Below are 24,327 nucleotides of genomic sequence, written 5' to 3'. Positions count from 1 at the left end.
CCACTGATGAGATATAAAAGAATTAGAATTGACAGGCCTCGGTAAGCAATTAAATGGTTCTCATATTGTGGCTTTTCCCCCACCACTGATATACCTTAAAACAAATGTGTATGCATTTAAGTGTGTAGTTAACATACACACTTTCATATGTACACATCTTTCAACAGTGCATATATCTTGGCAGAACATGGACAAGCAACTTCATTATCTAAAAGAGAAATTACATGAAAATATGAATCATTCATTTCATAAATAGCACAAACAAAGTATTTGTGAACTATTATGATATTAGAAACCAAATCTGAACAAATGATTCCCATGATTCATTTTAGTCCAGGGGGAGGTATAGTGTTAATAAAGGTTTTATAAAATATGTGGTTATTTGACTTGCATTTGTGAAGAATGAGTGGAATTTTTAAGTGGATAACAAAGGAAATGGTGCATTTTAATTTTAATGGAAATAAAACTAGTGAGACAAAAATTAATACAAATTATTAATAGAGCTTAGGAGGAAATTTAATGGGATCAAGAGTGACAGTGGAACTGGAGATGGGCTGTAATGTGATCTAAGTGAGGTTCTGTTTTGAGTATTTTCAAGAGAATTGGTAGAATTCAATGACTCTGATGCGAATGAGGAGCAGAAGTATTTCCAGATTCTGTGGCTAGTGACAAGTCAAGACTATCAGATGTGAGAAAATTTTAGAAAGAGTTAACATTTTTCTATGAAAAAATGTAAGAGGAGATAAGGAATTTGATTTAAACTTTGGCATACACAGGGTCGGGCAACCATTTATCAATTTAGGCCTAATACTCAAGGGGAAGGGCTGGCCTGGCCAATGGCAGTGGAGTATTATCTTCATATGCACTGGAGTGGAAACTTTTAATAGAAATATAACATCAAGGACAGAATTACTGGGACAAAAGAGAAAAACTGAGGATGGAGCTAAAAAAATACATAACTTTATAAGATAGGAGAGGAGGAGATACTTGCAAAAGTAGACTGTGCTAAAACAGAGGCATACAAAAATCTGTTGAGGGTGCTTAATGAGAGGAGAGGTTCAAATGACAGGGTGGTAATGCAAAATGCTGCAAGATGCTGCTGGACAACTAAGAAGCAGATATAATCTAGCACACTGGCTGAGGGGGAAGGGGCAGGAGTCAGACTGCAGGATTACTGGGAGGTAAAAAAGGGAGATAGTAAATATAGACTACCCTTTGATGAGCCTTCAGTAAGGCTATGGTTTTTATGAAAAATCAAGGAAGAAAATGAAATATCTGAGAAATGTAACTGTTATCCAGTGACTCTAAATATCAGTGTCCCTGGACACTTAAGCAGTGATTTGTTTCAAAACCTGGGAAAGGTTAATACACACCAGTAACTTACTCCTTCCCAATCAGGGAAAAAGGGAGAATGAATGACCTCAGACAGACCTTGATAAAGATAAAAGGGAAAAATAGGGACCAGACCTTGTAAACATGCAGTGTTATTTGCTAGTGAAAAGATAAAGGAGTGTCCTTACTTATTATAAGTCTTCAGTAGGATATAACTAGTCTTTCTAGATCTTTTATGGTAAATAAAATCAACATTTCTTGATTTATGGGTCACGACTGAATTGGGGAATGGGATAATCCACAGTAATTTTGTTATTCGTGTACTCAACAGAATATAAAATGGAGGCACTCAAAAACAGAAACAGTGCTTCTACATGCATTATTTGAAATGCATCTGTTAACCTGGGCCACACCAACCTAACAAGGGAGAAAAGGTGGATATGAAAGTTTTGGACTCCTTCAGAAAAAGAATATGCCAACTGTGCCTGGTGTCCCTTCACTTTGAATCATTAGCAGAGTATGCTGTTGGGCATTAAGTCTGATTTGACAATTTCATCCTTTGCATTAACACAAAACTTCATTTGTTTTCAAAGTTAGTGAGGACACTTCAAAAAGAGTATTAAGGTGGTATAACAGTGTATAAATATTCATCAAAATGGCTTAAAGTCAGATCAGCCAAGTGTTTAACTTAATAGTTCACAAGGTTATGGAAATATGTTATTTTAAGAATATGAAATTAGGTTTTAAACATATTTTCTCTAACATTTTATCCACTATGCATATATTAGACATTGACATAAGAAACTTTCTGTTCAATCAGAGAAATTAAGTAACCTGGAGAACCCTCTAGCAGTGGTTCTCAACCTCTGGCCCTTTAAATACAGTTCCTCATGTTGTGAACCAACCATAAAATTATTTTCGTTGCTACTTCATAACTGTAATGTTGCTACTGTTATGAATCGTAATGTAAATATCTGATATGCAGGATGGTCTGAGGCGATCCCTGTGAAAGGGTCATTCGACCACCAAAGGGGTCACGACCCACAGATTGAGAACCGCTGCTCTAAGGCTTAGAGTCTAAGCCTCCCTGTTCATACTCTCTGCACATCCTGTCTGGGGACTTTAGGTACATTTTCCGAAGAGAGAAATGTCACCACTGTTGATATTGTTATGGACTGCTTCAAATCTGCTTATAGGTGTGGGCACAAAAGGGCACTAGAGGTCCATATCCTTCAAACCAATAAGCATCTATAACGTCTATGATTTTCTTTATGAAAACATCTCACTTTATTTCCTTCTTGGCCACAAAGTAACCCAAATAAATTAAAAATCATTGATAATATCACTCCCTGCCCCCTTTCATTTTTTAATAACAAATTTATTTTTATTTGATGTATAGAATGAATATAGGTTTTCAATCACATTTTTGTTTTTCTATCAAATGTAAGTATTCTCACTTCATGATGACTTGACCTTCATGATGACCTGACCATGTTAACTGGGGCCAGGTTATTTTTCTACAGGTTGAGCTGTTTCAAGGGTATAGTCTGAGAGACTGATTTGTGAACTCTGTGGCTTCAGTGTCACAAGGGAACACATGCCAGATAATCTTCAGTACGAAAACAGACTTGTGCTGTCCAATATGGCAGCCACAAACCACACGTGGCTATTGTAAAAAAGAAAGAAAAAGAGAAGAGAGTGAGAGAGAGAGAGAGAGAGAGAGAGAGAGAGAGAGAAAGGAAGAAAGAAAGAAAGAAATGTAAAATATCTCACGAATGGTGATTAATTGAATACATGTTAAAATGATAATATTTCAGGCATACTGGGTTAATTGAAGCATTAAATAATTTAATTTTAAATAATCTCAATAAGGCAATTAGAAAATTTTAAATTACACATGTGGTTTGTATTATATTTCTATTCGAGAACACTGACATAGATGGTATCAGAAATGTTAGAGTGGTGTTATAGTCAGAAGAGTCCACTGACTTCAGCTATTTATGCCCTTGTTTAGTACTAAACATATAACTTCCTTATATGTTTAGAAACTATAAGGAAGTAATAAGAACTAAAAAATTTTTTCCGCACTAGTATTGTATTTATTTTTGGAGTTAATCTGTAACAAAATAAAATAAAATACTATTTATTGTGCTTTTGGAAGAGTCAGTATATAGTTATTTCAACTAAAATTCTACTACAGATGTAAAAATAATACAAAATATAGTTAATTTTATTTTACATATTACAAATTTTACAAATATAAACAATACAAAATAAATGGATTTTTAGTGGAATCTTACGAGGACACTAAAAAATGAGTATGTAACTTGTACCTATCATTCCATTGTATAAATAAACATATGATAAATCAGTGAATAGAATAAGACCAGTTATATTGCTAAAGAAAAGCTTTAAGCAGTCTCTGAAGAAGAAGGGGGTTACATTAGCACGACTAAATATTTTTCTGCAAGATTTGTAGACTTAGTATGCAAATTTCCACTGGGTAACTTCTAATTGAAAACAGGTAACAAGTATAACCAAGACTATCAATTATAACCAAGTTTACTGGAACAGAAAGTTCCATCATAATGGGAATATTAGCTGCTCACAATTAGGATGCAGTGTAACAATCACTGAATACATCTAATTTAAAATTAGAATCATTTACTAATCAATTAATAGTTTTAAGCAAAATTGTGTGTTTACATATGCATACATATATTTTTTATGTATTTATTTTTTAAGAAATCAGAAAATCTATGGTAAACACCATTTTTTGTTATTAAAATATAATTTAATGCAAAACTTGTTCTATATCAAAGAGCAGATTGGCTAAAAAGTGAACATAGATGCACAGGGGAAGGATTCTATCTACATAGGTTTCTTATTTTTAGGTTACAGAAGATTGTTGTTGAACCTATAAATACTATTTATCAGTTGGACTAATAGAAAAATGATCCTCCCCTTCAGATAACTCACTGGACCTTATCACATTATCAGCATACTGAAGGCTCCCTGAGTCGTATGTAAATAAAACAACTAACCAGCAACAGAAGGGGAAAAGCGGCAGCCAGAAGCAGCTCCAAATTACGCCACACCATTTGCAACGACATTCATGGAAATATGTGTATATGGGCCCTTGTGTGTACCCACATACACATATCTCTCCACAGACGTGTACAGTAAGGGAGGGAAACATGTAGACAATTAGCAAAGTGAACATGAATGAATAAGCCTGCAAGACTCACATGAGACAAAACAAAGTGATTAGAAAAAAAAAAATCACTAGTACAAATGACAGAAAATTAAGAAAGTCTTCATTTTATACCTTTCTCGTTCTGGTGAATGCAAACTAGTATCTGGTCTCAAGCAGTTGGTACTAGCACTCCTAGCCCTGTCAAGGGAGGGCTGCAGTTCACTAGTGCCAGTGCATTGCATCCAATGGTAGAAGAGAAAGACAAAGAAAACAAAGAAAGGAAGACCATGTTAGAGAGTAAAGCATAAAATAATGTCCCCTCTACATAAAATGTAGAATCACCATGATTCAGTTCACAAGGGTGTGAAAGAGCTGACAGGATGACGGTGCAAAATTTTGTTTAGAAAATGAAACTAAACAAAGATTATGCTTGAATTGCTTTGCATAATTTTTTAAAAAAGGGTCTCAGACTGAAAAATGAAACCAAATCACACCTGCTTATGAAAAACACACACACACACACACAGACACACACACACCAAAAAAACAACAACAAACAAACAAACAAACAAAAAACCTGGATACAAAAAGCACTACAACAAAATGCCTAAAACTTCATTACCAAGAACAGATGCCACACCAAAACAAAATGAAGGACATCAGAGGAGAAAAATTTTACAACTCAGCTATTTTGGTTCACAGCACTAGACAAGGGAAGTGGAAGGTAAGTCTTCCACATGTTCTTACCTAACCAATATTTCATCAGTAAATCTCAATACTTTCGCGTTAAAACAGAAACGATGAAGGGGAAAGTCCTGTCTAATCACTGATTTGGTTTGAGTATGTGCAGGCAGAACTGAGCTTCACAAATTAAAATCATCCAAAAATAAAATAATATGAAATTAATTGTTGTAACTAAAATCAACAGGTAAAACAAGAAATAAATGACAAAGAAGACAACTAGAATTCTGACATTTGAGTAGGACTTCATTTAGAGGAATCTAGAATTCACGTTTTATAATTAAAACTATTTTAGATACCATTAATTGAATGTTTCTCTGTGTATAATTAATTTCAAGGAAAGTGTTAATGCTTTATTAGAATGTAAATTTGCTGTCTTTAATAGGCAAAGGATTCGTTTGTAACTGGGACTCACTGTTATGATTCTTACTGTAACTATCCCAGTGAGAACCATTCTGTAATAAAGGCATCTTGGGTGGTAAGGTTTTATAATGCCTAACAAGATGTCTGGAACATGGCCACACAAACATGCAGGAAACAGAAAGATATATACGAGGCAAATTTTACTAGGATATGAAGAATGTAGGTGGCCTATAAAGCTACAAACATTGATGGATATTTTGCTGTTGATTTTTTTCTCAAAATAAGCAAAATACTTAGTTGAAGGTGGGACTAGAATAATTAAAATATTGAATCATAGACTCTGTCTTCATAATTAAGATAACTCAGAATTATAATTTAATTCCTTTAATTTGAAAAAATCTGCTAACTACTCTATATGAATTACCAATATTTACACTTACTATGTAATTATTGATTTAATATTATACCTGCTTCCATGGAAGTAAACAACTCGTAGCTCAAAGTACTAGCCAAATAATTTATGTAATCTAGGAATTAAAATATGACTAAGAGTTAATATTCTAATAAGTCAATAACTGACCAACGTTTCAGGGACGAGGTTGATCATGGTACTCAATTAGGTTACGAAAGGAAATGGCAAAAGATCAAGAAGCTACTCTAGTGAAGCAAGTTATTTCTTTTTAAGCTTCTAGATCTAAACCTGACCATAGGTATAACCTATAATTGGAAATTGGGTGAGATGGGCATTAGATGCAAACCAGAATATGAAATCTCATGCAGCAAAAAATGACCAAAACAAGGCCAAACTTTATCTGAATTCCTTTAAAATCAATGAGGGCTTCTGAACTATCTATACCACCAAGAGCAAACTAGGTTGTTAACCAATTAATTTTTTGATAATTTAATAAATTGCTCACTGTGAAAGTCCATTTTGGATTACATTAAAGTATGATAATAGAGAAGGGAATAACATTTGCTGAGCACATCATAACATCAAACACCCCACTGGTTTAGCCATGTGTATACTAATGGTTGAATCCAAGGAAAACTCTTAAAGCTTCAGTTTAAAAATGTATTCGAGTACAATGTTTGATCACAAACTGAAGACAAATTTTATTGGAACTAACAATTCTGTCTCTTTACAGACAATAGTCTTCAACTCCTAACCTTAGGCAGCTATCCTTAGTAACAGGATGCTATATAACTTCTAATCAATTGATTCAAAAGTCATTTTTTCAGGAACAGGGATCAGCATAGGATGGAACAATGAATGGAAAATAGCATACAATTTACAGTATGAAGGTCTAAGTTACCGCCATGGCTTTGCCACTTATTGGCTGTTAACCTGGGTAATTCAGGTCAAGTGGTTAAGCCTTTTTCTACGGGACGCTGTGAGAATTAAATGAGATAACAGGTATAAAGTATCTAGTACAGTCAGGCATCCACAGTATTTTCTGCTCAGCATTACTTTCTGAGGATATATTTTATGAAAAAGAGTTTGATGGTTAAGTGATGTAAGGAAAAATGGCTTAAACAATGAGAAATTTCTTTAGTACATGACTTTAATGTGCTGCGCATATTAAATCTTCAGGGAGGGGCTTTAATTTGCAATGTTTCCAAAATCTGTCTGAGTAAAACACTTTTATTAGTGGAACATCACACAGGACTAATTTCTTAGAACATATTTTTGGAAAAACTAGTTTAGTGGAAAATGTTGAATAGACCTGTTTTTGAATTCTTGCTCTGTTCCTTATCAAACTGAACTTTCTTATCATCTTTCCTTATCTGTAAATGAGAATAATAATATCACATAGTTACTGTCAGGGAATTGAGATAAAGTACATTAAATACTTAACACTGTGCTTGATACTAAATAAAGGTGATTTTCCTTGTTTAGCAAGTCAGATATCCTCTCTTTATCATGAAGGAAGTTGAAGCTCAGCAATTAAAAACTGTAAACAATCAACACAATCAATTTTTCTCAAAGTGCACATAAATCACAAAAATAGAAAAAGTACACAAAAAATAAAAATAAACTGGTAAAGTTTTCATTACCGGCAAACAAAATATAAATAATAGTAGATTGTTTAAAAGGAAATCCAAAAAGGCTAAAAGAAAAAGCAAACTTATAATCATGAAAACAGCAACAGTGCCATGCACAGTAGATCAGACCTCTGGTGACTAGACAGGTGCGTGTGTTGGGGTGGGGCTGCGCACGGTGAGCACTAGGATTTTAATTGCAGAAACTGGTTCTTCGGTTTAAGGAATGCGTAAACAGTTCTGCAGAGGCTCACCAGTTTCTGTATTTTAGAGTATACAAATAGAAAAGTCGACTGCCTGAATCAGAATTAAAATATATTTGGAAGCTTTTCCACAACCTCCATATAAAACGCAACAAATTTTGAATACTTGGGAAAATAATGTTATGTACCACTAGGGAAAAGACGGAAGAATAGTAGAATGGAAAGAGAGTCATCACACACAGTTAGCATTACCAAATCCCTGTATTTACCTGGTAGTATGTAGGCATTCTGCACTTCGTCCTCGTTTTGCTCTGGGCAGCATAAGAAGCTCACTGCACAGACAGGATGGGTGGTGAGTGAAACAGATAAATTATGAGGCATTAAATGACATGGGATATGCCAATGGTATGCCGATGAAAACATGAAAAGGGAAGAAACCAGATTGTCTGCACTAGCATACTTGCTTGAGAAGTTAAACAAAACATGACAGTATTTTTAAAATTTAAACAATAAAGTACAAACATTATGGTCAAAGTCCTAGCTGTTGCTGATTTGCAATTGTATTTCAAAGTGATCTTACAGAATATAAAAACAAAACAAAACCAAGCCTTCCTCAAATAAGACATAGAAATCTATGTCCAATCCTAGACATTTGGATTATTTTAATAACTTTTGAAAGGCCTATAAACTTGGCCTTTCTCATAATAATGGGAACCCTAATTTTTTTTTCATTTCTTTTAAGCAACTTAAATCATGATAGTTTTGTTGGCTTTTATAGCCACTGAAAATACAATATTACATATTATGTTTTGCCTTAGCAAACCAAGAGTATATTAAAATAGGACTATTACATTTTAAACTTTATACTTTATACATTCAAGTTAATTCAACTCTATTGAACGCCCTGGGCAAGAAGTCCTTTTTCTCCCTCCTCACCTAAATTCATGGTGGTCTCAGTGACTGTAGACAAAGAGGCCCTCATTCAACTCAACCCAACTCAAGCTGAGCAGCGTGGAATCCTATTCCTCAGAGCAGCTCCTGTCCCAGTAGCCAATATAACTTCTCCCCCTGAAGGTCATGCACCTCTTCCCACAGTAGGATGGCAATTAGGGAGGTAAGAAGCTCTACCTGAGTTCTGTATCCTTGATTACATGGCAAACAAATCAACCATTTAGCATTGCTATCATTCCCCCTACTCCTCCCTGAAAGTTTCTCCAATTCAAAAAGACAGAAGAGAATATTCAAAAATGTGGGTATTATAAAACCTTAAATCATATCCTGAGCTTGTGTTCAGGCATATTATTACAGGTATGGTCAGTTTGGAAAGTAAGTCTGTGGGTATGTAGAGTCACAATGCAGATTTTTAGTAATTATGTCCAGGAGATATTTTTTTCATAAGAATCCACCTCAATATTTTCTACTTTATAGACATTTTATGGAAATATATTTTATAAAAAGTAGGTATATAAAAATATTATTATTGATGTCCTCACAGAAACTCTGCAATGTTATCTATCTTTCAGATGACCGCATCTAAAAATTTTAATAATATAAAATACATAATTTTATAATTACATAAAAACAACCCAAAGGCTACAATCAACAAAATATAAAATATTTGAAGATTGCTTTTGTGGGCTCACTTCTATGATCTAGGCTAAATCAACAATAAACGGTACATTAGAAAATAGCTAAACATAACATTTTTTTAAAAAAAATTGCCTATATTATGACAATCTAATATTAGCCAAGTGAGAAAAGTTCAATTTTGAGTGATGAATTACTTTTACTCTCTAATGTACTATGCCAAGATATCAACCATACATTAAAACAGAGCAAAAAATGTATAATGTTGAGATCATAATTTAAACAAATACCTGTCTTGTTCAGATAAATACTGACTATCCACATCTCTGGATCTGTGATCAACTGGACTTCTAGAGGCATCATGGTGTCTGGTTGGAGAACGTGACCTTCTTGTTGGATGAATTTCATCTAAACTCCTAAAATGATTACAAAGAATCCATATGCATCAAAGTGGATCATCTTCCCAAATCAGGCAGGCAGACTAACAGGGAAGAATTGACAGTAACTGGCAAACAACTGACATAGCTAGAAAAGCACTGGGATCATAACCAAATAACTATTTCATCAGTGACTTATAAAGACACTTCTTCTCTATGAATGCTCTGTTTTTCCAACCTTCTTTTGCAATTCTATCAAAAAGGCCCATAATTTTATCTGCTTACTTGATTAAAATTTCAGTCAGGGTCAGAGGAAATAAAGCAATATATCACTTATAACTTATACACTTTTCCAAGTACTTAATGTACTTCAAAAAGACAATCCTAAATTTCTAAAAAAAATACATTCCTCCTCTTAATCTCATTATCTTGGCCACTTTTCTCCACAGGTCTCATTCACTACCACATGATTTCTCATAACAGAAGAGACAACTGGCAAGCAGAATACAAGATAATTATTCAAAAACAGTGCTTGGGACATAAACTTCTTCCACTCCTTGAGAAATTTCTTGAGATTAATGAGCAGAATGTTGCACAATACAGAATGTTGAGATGAAAGAATAGAACTTTGGGCCATGAATAAAAAGGCATTTTGCCTACAATTGACTCTGAAAAAAAAAAAATAACTTGATTGCCCAAACCATGATTTCATTTCAGACAGAGGCCGGTGGTAGTTTATAGTGTTATAATAAAAACGTACTGTCAGGAACACGGAGCCCGTCTCCAAGCCTACCTCTGTAATGGCACATTTGGTAAACGTGAACGCGGCCTTCCCTGATCATCGCCGCGATGAGGAGATACTGAGCGTGAGCGGTGATGAGTTGTTCTTTGCTGTTCTGGCACAGTTAATGTTGTAGATTTACTTTCTCTAGCACTAGACCTATAACCTACTGGCAAGAGTACACACAAAAAATGAGTCAGTATTTTATAATGTCAGTGTTAATGTGGAGATAGCAAATTATATCTAAGAGAGCCACTGACATGTTAAAATAAATGACATGTTAAAATAAATGACATGCAATCAGTACTATTACCCATATCTTCAAAACTATTAAGTATATGTACAAAGAGTGTAACAGATACATGCATAAGAACAGGTTACAGTTTGGCTCAAAAGTACCATGAAGCTACTGAATATAAACAAATATGACAGTTGATGCCTCAGACATTATAATGAGTTGGTATACTATTTTAACGTAAAGAATGAATGAGTTAGTAATGTTATTGCAACAAAAATCAAGAACTTGACAGTAAACTAAAGTTAATATACAAGTCAATGCTTAGAAATTGGGTGTCTCTTTAAATATTATTTATATTTTTCTTCCAAATTATTTTAATTGAGTTTCAGATGACTTCACTAATAAGTCAATGGAAATAATTTCATTCCAATTTTAATTAACAAATAAGAGTAGCAGATCTTCACTATTACAAATACTGATTATGAATTTTGCAAACCACAGATAATATTACAAATTTCAAATGAAAACAATGTAATGGTGGAGATGACTATGACAATAACACAGAGAGAATTAACTCTCCAAAAGGAGCAATCATCAAATCTACCCCAGACTTTTGAAATTATCCCACAAATGTGTTAGTAGGAACATAATTAATACCGTTAATATAATTTCAATTAAAAATAAATTCTAAAAGTCATTCTCTGTTTATATTATCTCTAATTTTAAGATAAAAAGTATCTCAAATCTATAGTAGCAGTTTAGTTACATTTTTTAACAGGGTCACTGTTTCTTCTTATTAAAAGTGAAATATTAAATTCTCTGGCCAAAGAAAAATAATTATATTTACAACTACATAAAATGTTCATGACCCATGAAAACACTACATTTAATTGGGCAGCCTAAACTGTTGTTCACTTAGTTATTAATAACTCCCATATGCCATGGAACATCATTATTAAAGGAAGACTAAAATTCTTTAACAGTTTATGTTTTTGTGATTATATGATATTTTTACTGAGCTTAACTAAGAAGTTAGGTCTTTAACATTTTATAAAGTGTAATTTGTCAATATTGAGACCAAAGAAGCTCAACCATTTTTGTCACTCTAAACATATCAGTATAACAACCGAATAATATAACTATAAACATTATAATTTCATATATTTTCATTGTATAATAAAAATAGCAGCAATTAAGCTATTATTTTGAGTTTCATGCATAAAAGTTTCTTTATTGTTGTTCAGATATATAAACTGTAATTAGAAAAGAGACCAATTTTCAGTTGATGAAATTATTTTGCAGCATATTATAAAAAATGATGGCTGTTTTTAAAGTAATTTAACCCAAAGTCTAAATTGGTTAAACATTTTAAATTAACTTTTGGTATCTTTTAATAACATTTGGTATCAATTACACAACAATTATGGAGGCTCAATATTGAATTGAGAGCACCATTTCAAAAGTTCAATGAATATTCAAGGCATATAAGTAGAACTTTCCAATTTGGTATAATTATTATGAATAACTCAGAGAATCTGGATGTCTTACTATTGTTAAAAGGGTACAATTAATTTTTGTCTTGGGTTCTTTGTCTTTATATAGAAATTAATGTCTTTTTTTAACCTATTCTAATATGCATACGCAGTTCTTGTCTGCTTTTTACAAAACAATTTGATTTTCTTATTATGTTTAATTTGTGATTGACAACATGTACTCTACCTTCAGAAAAAGGTGGAAGAGAATTGCTATTTTATGCATAGTTCAATGTTTCAGTTGGCTGAAAATTAGAAGTTAGAAGTTTTCTCCATTTTCTGAATTTGCCTAATGCTCTGAAAAGTTGAGGTTGCAGGATATCTTGCCTCAGATTAGGGCACTATGTATATGGTTATCTGTACTTTCCTTATGCTGCTAAAATTACTTATTTTAAATAAAAATAACATTGTGATAACTATACAGTCAATAAGAAGTAGTTCTGTAGGCCTCAACCTCTTTTAGAGCCTTAGATTCCCTCAGGGGAGAAAGGTATCAAAGCACCAAACAAGAGCACTGAACTCTGGTTGTAAGAAAAGCCAAGGCAGTAGAAAGTTTAAGGGGTGGCTGTGATAGATTTTGTGAGTGCATTTTTAAAAATATATGGGGAAAAATCATGTAGAATTGATATCTATATCTAAATAGATTTCTCTTTATGTTGGATGCTAGGAAATGCGTTTGTAATCAACCTCTATATGAGAATGTGTCAACACACTTTTCATTAACTTATCATTTGACTGTATTTTAGCTTCTTGTCCTTATTTTACATATGCTCATCTTTCTTCTTTAACATGTAGGTACTAGTATAGCACTGAGTAGGTTGCTATATTCTATTTGCCATACATAGTCTTTAGGAGGTACCACATACTTATTTTGGAGCAATAAAGAGTATACCTGCAAATATAAATAAATTTCATTACTCCTTTATTAATTTATAGAGACCTCTGGACCATAAAATATTAATTATTGTTTATGTAATTTATTAGTTATATTCCATGAAAAGTTTCCCTCATTGAATTTTAAATGTTAAATAAAAATGAATATTTGAAATGATAATTTAGAAGTTACAGAACATCATGACATGGCATCTTTCATTATGGAATATAAGTATATTTAGAATTCAGTGTTCTTTGGTGGTACCCAAGCACTTTAATGGGTCCCCTAACGCCCATTTTGGCTGTTGTCCATGGAATCTTTCAGGGAAAGAAGAAGGAACTCCCCTTTAACATTTATTAAATCATTCACTATCCTACCTCAGCATAAAATATAAAAATTTTTTAGCTGAATAAATGTGAGAATCATCCACAGAAGTAAATTATATTTATACTAGAGTCCCGGTGCACAGATTTGTGCACCAGTGGGGTCCCTTGGCCTGGCCTGCACCCTCTCACAATCCGGGAGCCCTCAGGGGATGTCAGACTGCTGGTTTCGGCCCAATCTCTGCAGGCCAGGCCAAAGGACCCCACCAGTGCATAAAATATTAAATGTTGCCAACTTTTATCCAAGATTATTTTAAATTCTCATTGATGGTCTGATAATCAAGAGTGATAACTAGGCATGTAGATGTGTATACACCACCAGCTTTATGGTTTTTAGAGATACTTTTCTTTAATAGAGTGATTACTGTATTTTCTCTGAATTATGAAAGCAACTGAGACCTAATTTTAGAGAACTCTATAATTTTCTCTTAGTTTTAATGAAGTTGTATGTATCTCTCCAAATTGTGAATTTAGTCACTAGTGTGGAATCTGTCTGTTAACTTTGCCAAAACCATCACCCTCAAATTAAGTGCATCTGTATTTGAGAAATTACATAAATTAAGGGGTTATATGTCAACACTGTCCAAAAGAAAAGCCTTTGATAATTCTTATTTATATGTCCCAAGATTGTTTCTTTAATATCTTCTTATTTTTATATTTTCTTACTTTTAATTAGTGAATCAAGAAAATAGTACAGGACTAGTGCTAAGAAAATAATCCTTTATTACTTGATTTTACTCACTTTCTGACAATAGTCAGATGAAAAACAGATTTGAATTCCACAATGCCATAAAAAATTTTTCAGACTTATACAACAAAAAAATGACTTAAAAGGAATCTTTCTAAAGCATTTCCTTATTTTAAAACATAAATTCACATTCTAGTTACAATTAGAGGTAAACACACCACAAAAGCATTAGAAGTTAAGCCATGCCACATGCAGCTTTAAATTCTGCCATGCACCTTTCTCCATATATTCCATGGACGGCTACGTTATTTTCAAAACTGAAGAAGGGAAATCATAGATATAAAAGATAAAACATAAGAAAATGGATTTTTAAAAAGGAAATTAGCCATATCCTTTCACAATGAAATTTTTTTCAGTTATGCTCACAGCATTGTGAAATAATGATTTAAGCCTAGCTAGCCATGCTTGCAAGAAAGACCCTAAGTTAAAAAAAAAGTGGGGACCTTAATGAATAGTGGCTAGTCAATTTTAAATGTTCGTAGTAATTTGGGACACAAGTCACCATGGAATAATATAACACTGATTTATCTGTGCTATATCTCCAGTTCAGTATCCCAAAGACATCCGGAGATTGACACTGAAAACAAGCACAGTCACACAGTGAAACAGGGTCATGCTCGTCACCCACGCACCTGGAGGCACTACTCCAATACCATCATCCACCTCATAATCTGAGATGTCACTATCACTGATTCGCTGAGATCCTGCACAACAGTAAGACAGATACCTCTGTGTCTTGTTGGTTTATGAAATGTAAATGACATGGTCACAATCCTTTAAAATTCCAGCTAATTATATTACTATAAATACTTTTGGAAGTAAACGATGAGCAGATTTTTAAAGTAGCATTTGTTCTCCAAGGATAACATTTTCTAGGTATTTCCTCCATAAAATCATTGAAGGGAGGGGACTTCATAGAATAAGATTTTGCCTTTTCAATTTATTCTTTAGTTCAGGCATTATGCTAAAAGCCTACTGCAACGTGCATACACTGTTTTCTATCCAGTGAGGTGTCCTCTGCAGTTCGAGGAGGATGAGGCTGAGTGGAAAGGTTCAAAGAGACCTTTCATGGATGGAGCTCCACTGAGCTCATATTATTGCAAGGACATCAGGGCCCATTATAAAATATGCATGGTTAGCCTTCAGAACTAGCCATTACACTGCATTAAACATTAATAGTGAGGAAATACTTGATCACAGAAGCACTAGCATGAAATATTTAATTGTATGAGGCAAACAATTTGGTTCTACATTACCAAAGAGAAGCATCTATGTTTCAATTATTGAATGAGAGATTTAGTCATAATTCAAATTTAATGGAGATGCCCAGAAAAAAATAGTTTTTCCCAATCACTGGTTGCAAAACAACAAAGTTTATATGTTTATTTTAATTTTTTAGGAATAGTAATACTAAAAATATCTAGGAACTTTAAACTTATTAAGAGGTTGCCGCTAATATATAGCAATCCATTAATAATAACAAAAATCACTCTATCACCTAACCAATCAACAACTGAATCAGTACTGGGCAAAGAATTACAATTCAGAGTTTTCAACTTTCAGCTCTGGAATTACTCTGTTATGTATATATCATATTCAGTGGGAAAAAGCAGAAAATAGTTTTGCCAGGTCTCTTTACATACATGAATACTTTTCCAATACTCTGATCTCTAACAGGCATTTGAGAAAATACCTTGAAATTTAATCTCATTACAACATAATTAATTCTGGTAACTAAAGAGAACTTTAACCTACTTTGTAGTTTTTTGCTGGAGCCTTCTCCATGAATGTGTCGCCTTGGCATGAAAGGTGATGGCTGAGGCAGAGGTAGTGAAGATTCATCATGTGTCTGCAATTTATACCAATGTGGTTCATCGTCTAAAAGTGCTGTCTCCAATTCTATGAGGATCTGCAAGGACATTCTCAAATTAAGCAAGCACATTTACCGAACCTAATCTAAGAGGCAATCGTAAGCAGTGCACATCACAAAAACTTGAATAAGCATCTGACTTGAATCTGTACTGTATACGTCACCTCTCCGAGAAATTCGCTCTCTTCTTCTTGCACTCTTGGTTGATCCCACACAGTTATTTCTAGCATGCGTTCTCTAAAATCCCTACGATGTACATGTGAATAGACAAAAGTTTGATTCCATTTTGGTTCTAGTACTTTCTTTACGGTTTTGGTCCTCCTCTTACTTTTATCACTGAAAAAGAAATATGTTTTGTAAATGATAGAGCAAAAACAAGTATATGCTGCCATCTACTGTAGTTACATGTGATATTGCTATTGGGGTTTAATTCATTTCTTTTAATATAAAAAATCTAAAAATACTGTAGAGATTAATGCTATTCTCGTTTTAACTACAATGTAAGCAGTAGTTATGATTATAGTTAACACATACAGAGGTATATTTTAAATGATGTGTAGCTATCAAAGACTAATATGTATATAATTAAGGTAATAGAAAACTTGAAACTTGGAAGATTATTTTTTTTAAAAAATACAAGGTTTGAGGGCTTTGCTTTTAAGAGATAATGTACTTCATTCCCTCAGATAAATATCTATTAAATTTTAAAACTATATCACAGGTGGATGCAAATGTCCACACTCATCAAATGTACACATTAAATATGTGCAATTTTTAGCATAACAACTTTATCTCAATAAAGCTTTACAAAATAAGTAAAATTATATCCAAGAAAGGAAATTCTGCCTTTTCTGTTAGTAAAGATTTTTGCATATTTTTTTCTAAAATTATTCACTACCTTCTATCTGGAAGAAAATACATTTTTACATAGGGATTCCTGGGCCGCCCATCTACCCTGGAAGGTAGATCTGTTGCTTGCAGAACATTTACAATCAGCTGGTGTCCCACTTTATCATACCACAGTTTCACCTAAGAGCAATGAAGGAAGAAATTATTTGTAAAAATAATGAGCTACAAAAGAATACTAAAATTATTTTTAAGAAACATTTTTAATTGAATTGTATATATTATTTTTGAAAAAGAATACCATTTTGAAGGCATAACCACTTAGAACTTGACTTTTCTCTTCATGCATTTTAAACATGACTTACAACTGGTAGACCTGCAGTGTTATATTCTCTTATATCGTATCATGCTATGAAAATAAACGAATGATAAACATTTTATAAAAAATAAAGGGAAGTAGCGGACTTTAAAATTATTATCCTTGTGGGGGGGTTTTAATCCTCACTGGAGGTTATGTTTTTCTTAATTTTATTGATATTTTAGAGAGAGAGGAAGGAAGAGAGAGAAACATGGATGTGAGAGAGAAATATTGATCAGTTGTCTCCCATACGTGCTCGATTGGGGATGGAACCCCTGACCGAGGTATGCGCCCTGATCAGAAATCAAAACCACAACTTTTTGATTGTATGGAAAGATGCTCCAACCAACCTAGCCACATGTCCAGGGATATTCTTGTTTTTAAATGACAAATGAAAATGGCTGGTGGTTATAAGTGCTTAACAATTATAGTGTGCCTAAATGTGTTTTATAATACCACATGTAGATGAATTAAAATGAGATTTCATATTTGGAACAATATGTACAAGAGAGTTGGGAGATCAGGAAACACATTTACTGTAGGTCTATTTTACACCAGTTACTGCTGTTTTCTGTTTTGTCTCATTTAATTTTTATAATTAAACTATTATAGGTTAATTTTCTTGAGAGAAGTAGAAAAGAACAAAGGGATATGCAATACATAAATGATGACTTCAGAATAAGTGAGGGCCCAATAATGATATTTCTCCTAAGATTTCATGATAGTTTGAATAAAGAAAAATAGGAAAATGACACACTGAGCTATTGTTAGACTCCTAAGAACCAGTATTTGTGTTGGCAGCAGACAACGTTAACTTTAATTTTATTTAAAAAATTTTTATGTCAGTTTTAGTTTTATGGTTAAATAAATATGTAATCGTTTAATGGGTATATACGGGAACATATTTAAGAGTCATTACAAGCAGATAAGCTAATTTACCATGGGATTGTTTTTTCACAGTAAGGGGCAGATTAATGATTCAAACACAGATCTGTATGAATTCATATCTCTGTTCCCAGTTAATCACAGAGATGTGTTTTTCATAATACCAAAATGAATTTTTATTCCTCTCAAAATACAGGTGGAGTATATAAGAGATTTACACATACAATGAAAATAAAATGATGACAGGGAAATTCAAATAAACATAAAAGACTCCACAAAGATATTCAATATATCAAGTTAAGACTGAAGAAAGGTTTTTAAATAACAGCAAGCTTACAGTTATCTTCTTTAATTAAAACAAAGAGAGCAGCAAAAACAGATTCCAGAAATCCATATTTTATAACAAAGAAAAAGACCAACTAATATTTATAGAATAATTTAAACCAACATTTTATTTTAGTTATTTATACAAATGTCCAATATTCTACCATAATCTACAAAGATGTAAGTTAGCCATAGTTTCTTGATCCAGCTTTTCCTGGGTCATTGATAAGGCAACAGTGAGGAAAATTATAGCTTTTTCAGGGTGATATCAGTATAATGAGTTTCACCATATGTCTTAAGAAGTTAAAAATAATACTTTTAAATGTAAATATTCCCATCTCCAGGCTCATAAGGTTTTAAGTAAATGACACATAATTTGCTGATTTTATTATGTCTAACCAACTATTTACTTCAGAAACTTTTGTATAACAAACTATAATGGATATTATATTTACTTAGGTTATTTATCATTTAATGTTCAGAACATCTGGCACATTATAAGCACTCAATACATATTTTCAAATGAATATATAAACAAAGGAATGATCTAAAAAATGCATGAAAAATGCATTGATGTTGACTATTGTGTTAAGTGACTATGGATATACCATGAGCTTTAAAAAAAGCCATACATTTTTTAAGATAGACTCAGAACAGTGAGCAAATATTAATGGTCTTCACCATGTATAAAAAATACATACAGAAAGTTGTCCTGGTAAGACTTGCGGGGCATCTTTTAGAGCTCCAGGACTTGTTGGAGAAATAACAGAAATGGAAGGCCTTTCCATCTTCTGAGATTCAAAAGAACTTGAACCTAAAATGAGAAAGAAAAAAAAAAACTAAGTAATTTTCAGTAATATATTTGTACCCTATGTGTGGGGATAAATCTATCTAAAACCCTAATATGCAAATAGACCGAATGGCAGAATAACTGAAGAACCACACAACCGGTCTCTATGACGTGCGCTGATCACCAGGGGGTGCACACAGAACATGGCAGGAGTCAGCCATGGCAGGATGGTGGAGCAGGTGAGCAGGGGCGCCAGACCAAGGTGGGGCACCAGTCGCTGTCATCAGGGCAAGCCTCTGGTGGTTACTGAAAATTCTTTGCTTCCCCGTACTGCAGTCCCACCCAGTGCTCCCACCTGCTGCCGGCAGCAGCTGCCAGTGGTGGCTGCCAACCCTGATCATACCTCAAAGTCTCCACCTCCCCCCGATCCTGAGGGGCAATCAGGGCAAGCAGCCACCTCTCACACTCGCTTATACCCACTGCTGGCGCCGGAGCTGCCACTCGCACCCACAGCCAGCACTGGAGCCAACGCTCGCACCCACTGCTCGCGCCCGGCACTGGGCCTGATCTCCAGCGCCATCAGTGGGTGCGAGCAGCGACTGTTGGCCCCGATCGCCCCTGAAGGTTTCTCCACCTCCCGCTGCTCCTGAGGGGCGATTGGGGCAGCAGCTGCTGCTCTCACCCACTGACAGCGCCATTCCCACTTGTACCCGCTGCTGGGGCTGGCCCTAATTGTTCCGAGTTGTCAGATGGTGCAAGCGGGGCCAGCGCCATCAGTGTGTGGGAGCGGTGGTGGCAGGAGCGGGACTGCCGGCAGACATGGGACCTGGGGCCGCAGTGGGAGGGGCAGGGCGGGGGTGTGGAGGATGAGCTGAGACCCGCCCCTGAGCCCACAGCAGCCTCACAGCCCACAGTTCTTTTTCCAGGTGCACGAATTTGTGCACTGGGCCCCTAGTAGTTTTATAAAATGTCAAATTCATGTTATTTGTATAAAACCAGAATTAAATAACAATAATAACAGCAGAGCCTACTTTCAATTAGATAGTTGTAGAAACTTACTCCATCTTCTTTGATTAACCGCCTATTTTACAGGTAATAAAATGGGTATAATCAAATATTTTATTTATTTTCTTCAATTTGTAAGTATTGATTTTCTACATTTTTTGGAGGGTACAGTTTAGGCTCTTGCATAATCTCACATCTAGGCAAAAGGCTTCACTCTTTTAATGAGAAAGATGGTACCTGTTATGTCAATTATCTTGGCTAAAGGATCATCTGTTTTGAACTATCCTTAATCAAATTTAAATGAAAGCATATATAATTTATGAGTTCATCTAAGCCTGGAATTCATCACTGTTTTAAAATAAGATTTACCATCTATCTCAGTTTAGCTCTTACAAATGAATCTCTTGAAAGTCTGAGAATGTTGTCTCTATGATACACCACAAGTGACTTGATTCCCCTTCTTGTGGAGGAGGCTGGCTTTCCACTCAGCCATTCCATGAGGCCCTTCCCCGCCCTTTTTCAAATGAAAACTCTCTAGTCCTGTGATGGCGAACCTTAGACATGCGTGTCAGAGGTGACACGCGAACTCATTTTTTGGTTGATTTTTCTTTGTTAAATGGCATTTAAATATATAAAATAAATATCAAAAATATAAATCTTTGTTTTACTATGGTTGCAAATATCAAAAAAAATTTCTATATGTGATACGGCACCAGAGTTAAGTTAGGGTTTTTCAAAATGCGGACACGCCAAGCTCAAAAGGTTCACCATCACTGCTCTAGTCCCAACTCACTGTTCAAGTGTACCCTGACACAACCAGCAGTATAGAATGTCTACATAATGCTGTTACTCCAGTAAGTATAACCTTGAACCCACAGCCATTCAGAGCTTAGCTATATTGATGAAACACTATTCATGGACCATTGCCTGATAATTTGCTATCCACACAAATTTTTTTCTATCCTATAAATAAAGTCTAATTTAAGCCACAAAGCATCATTCTGTGCCTGCCAAAGACATTTAACTATAAGAAACAGTGCTGTAATGTTCTTTGTTACTATGTCTCTTTTATCAAGTTTCCTTAAGATAATATTTTTGGGGGGTCTCAGTATAAGAACATCGGTACTTCTAATAATCAGTTTGTTTTTATTATTACAGCAGCTAATTCTTAAAGAGTATCAACTCTATAAATTATGCAGTTGGTTCCATTTCCATTTGTATACTGGCTATCAGAAAGCTCAAAACCAAATCTGGTCTCATCTCTAGCAGGTATGCATAACATGATGGTTGCATTTGATACAGTAAAGGAAATAGAACTCTCACAGGTGTAATAACTGAGCTCTATGAGGGATCCTAACTTTTATTATTCAGAAGGCTATTGCCAATAAAGATTTTTGTAGACACACACACACACACACACACACACACAGATTAGAAAAAGAAAAAAAATCTTAGAATGCCTTTGGGTTTCCAATGATTATTATGGTTGCCAACTTCTGATATCATTGGAGATAACTTTAATATAACAATACCAAGTCTTTTACATCAAATAGCTAAAGAAAACAATAAATCTTTATTCTTCAATTTCATTCAACACATATCATAATAACCAGGAAATCTTCTGATACTCACTGGATTCCAAGGGAGGGTGGGAGCTCTCAGGAATCCTTGGAATGTCACTAAAAGAAACAGTGTAGGGTGAAAATCCCATTAGCTGCAGTACCTGCCTGAGGCAATCACAGTCACATTTACTTCAGGGGTGTGAAGAATCCTTTTGGGTCTTTATAGGTGGAAATGGACAGGAGTCACTATTAAGGCAATTACTAATGTGCATGAATGTCAAACACCACATAAAAATAAAAACTGCAGTAAAAATAATTTTTTTTATATTTAATAGCCAAATACTTTTAACATGACAACAATAAGACTAATATTGTGGCTAAAATTACCACAATATTTTTACTACCAAAACAGCAGGTTTTGGAAATTAAAAAAATGTCAAAGGTAATAGTTTATTTCAATTCTAGAAAATTAAAATGGCACATATTTTACAAATCAGTAATATGCTTTACAAACACATCTGAAAGAGTTTACTGAATGAAAGGGATGCAAACATCTCTTGATACTAAAATAATATGGTGAATATCATGGGCAAAGTTAATAAAATGAAAAGGATGAATTGCACTGAAAATTAAAAATGATACAAGCTTGCAACAAAAAAGCCAAAATACTTTATATATGTGAATATATAATTAATATACACATATATAGCCCTATATTGAGATTCACATCTTTATACTGAAGTTAGCTAAATAGATGGTTATTTAGATATGATTAGAAAGTGACTCCTGAGAACACCCATTCCTGTCACACTCACAAATAATTCTGAATTTAATATAACCTCAACCTAATCCAATATCCACTGTGACCTTAGGAACCTTGGACCAGCTTGGTTTGGAAATTGTGCTATACGGAACTACTTTACCTCTGGTATTCCAAAGATATTTTAGTATAATATATGGACCAGATTAACAGTATGCAAGTATTAACATGACATATTAAAGCAGACTGGAGTAAGCTAGTATTAAGAGAATCATTAAAATACTATTTAAGAATTTCTAACCACTTACCTTGTTATTTAATTTCAATTTGATTTTCTTTGCACTTTCAGGGTAGGAGGGAGGAATAGAAACAAAAACAATTTTCTCCTTTTGATTATTTTCCTGCCTCTCATTTTCACATTTTTTGTGCAAATTAATTCTCATAACCACCTACAATTTATACACTTTGCAATTGGCACTACAACCTGTATTATGTATTTTATAAATAAATGTTATTATATGTATATTTGTATAATAAAGAATTTCTATAAAATAAATATTTATATGATAATTAGGAGACTAAATTGCAATACCTACGATGCAAGAAACCAACTATTTATCCTCCACAACTTTCTTCTAAATTTAACTGGAGAAATAAAAGTAAATTTTTAAAAATCCAGAAAATTTTTTTTATATATTATAACTTATTTGAAACTCAACCTCAAAGGCTACTGTGAAAGTTAGAACATGGAACTCTGAAACCAGGTGTAAGCTTTGGATTTTATGTGTTTGTGAAAGAAGAATTGTGAAAAAGTTGTAAAACTTTTTAAGTGATTTTGAATTAAAATTTATTTAATGTTGACTCCTTCAGTAATATTTTCAAGGCATAAATTTCCAACTGACATTTACACAATTCTACACACAAGTGATGTAGCAGAATAGTTTTAATAACAATTAAGCATAAAGGTTAAGCATATTGTACTTGGTAGGTTGGCAAAAATGGTCAATTTACGTGAAGATGACTGATGTCTCTTAGACCATGGGTTTTTGTTTTCTTTTTAAATTACTATTTTACATCTCTCTTTTAAAAATTCATTTTCAATTATACTTGACATACAATATTATATTGTTTTCAGGTATACAACATAGAGATTAGACATTTATATACCTTAGGAAGTGATCACTCTGATATATTATTGACTATATTCCCTATGTTACATCCCTGTGATGAGTGTGTGTGTGTATACATATACATATATAAATATATATATATATATATGCAATTTATTTTTCTTAATCCCTTTCACCTTTTTGACCCATTCCCCCCAATCTCCCTCCCACATAGTGACCTGACCATCACTTGGTTTTCTTTATTTATTTCTATTTTGTATGTTCATTTCTTTTGTTCTTTAGATTTTACATATAAGTGAAATCATATGGTATTTGCCTTTCTCTATCTGACTTATTTCACTCAGCATAATACCCTATAGGTCCATCCATGTTGACACAAATTATAAGATTTCATTCTCTTTT

General features: G+C 33.7%; 1 protein-coding gene across 10 annotated transcripts in view; it reads right to left on the bottom strand.

Annotated features, from left to right (window-relative positions):
• The window catches only part of RIMS1 (regulating synaptic membrane exocytosis 1), a 409,852-nt gene that overhangs the window by 109,986 nt on the left and 275,539 nt on the right, over positions 1-24,327 (bottom strand). For 6 of the 10 annotated variants that reach the window (XM_081094491.1, XM_081094499.1, XM_081094495.1 and 3 more), the window contains 10 exons: positions 22,106-22,152; positions 19,380-19,492; positions 17,164-17,294; positions 16,430-16,601; positions 16,151-16,304; positions 15,028-15,099; positions 10,633-10,789; positions 9,753-9,878; positions 8,145-8,207; positions 4,661-4,750 (listed from right to left, as the gene is read on the bottom strand). In XM_081094491.1, the coding sequence (XP_080950617.1) occupies positions 4,661-4,750; positions 8,145-8,207; positions 9,753-9,878; positions 10,633-10,789; positions 15,028-15,099; positions 16,151-16,304; positions 16,430-16,601; positions 17,164-17,294; positions 19,380-19,492; positions 22,106-22,152 (1,125 nt within the window). The remainder of the gene's footprint in view (positions 1-4,660; positions 4,751-8,144; positions 8,208-9,752; positions 9,879-10,632; positions 10,790-15,027; positions 15,100-16,150; positions 16,305-16,429; positions 16,602-17,163; positions 17,295-19,379; positions 19,493-22,105; positions 22,153-24,327) is intronic. The other 4 variants (XM_081094496.1, XM_081094493.1, XM_081094498.1 and 1 more) reach the window with 2 other exon arrangements.

This window comes from Myotis nattereri (genome assembly GCF_964212035.1).
Source record: "Myotis nattereri genome assembly, chromosome: 6".
Lineage (NCBI taxonomy): Eukaryota > Metazoa > Chordata > Mammalia > Chiroptera > Vespertilionidae > Myotis > Myotis nattereri.
The sequence above is the reverse complement of the archived record's forward strand: the minus strand, read 5'-3'. Positions and strand labels throughout refer to the sequence as shown.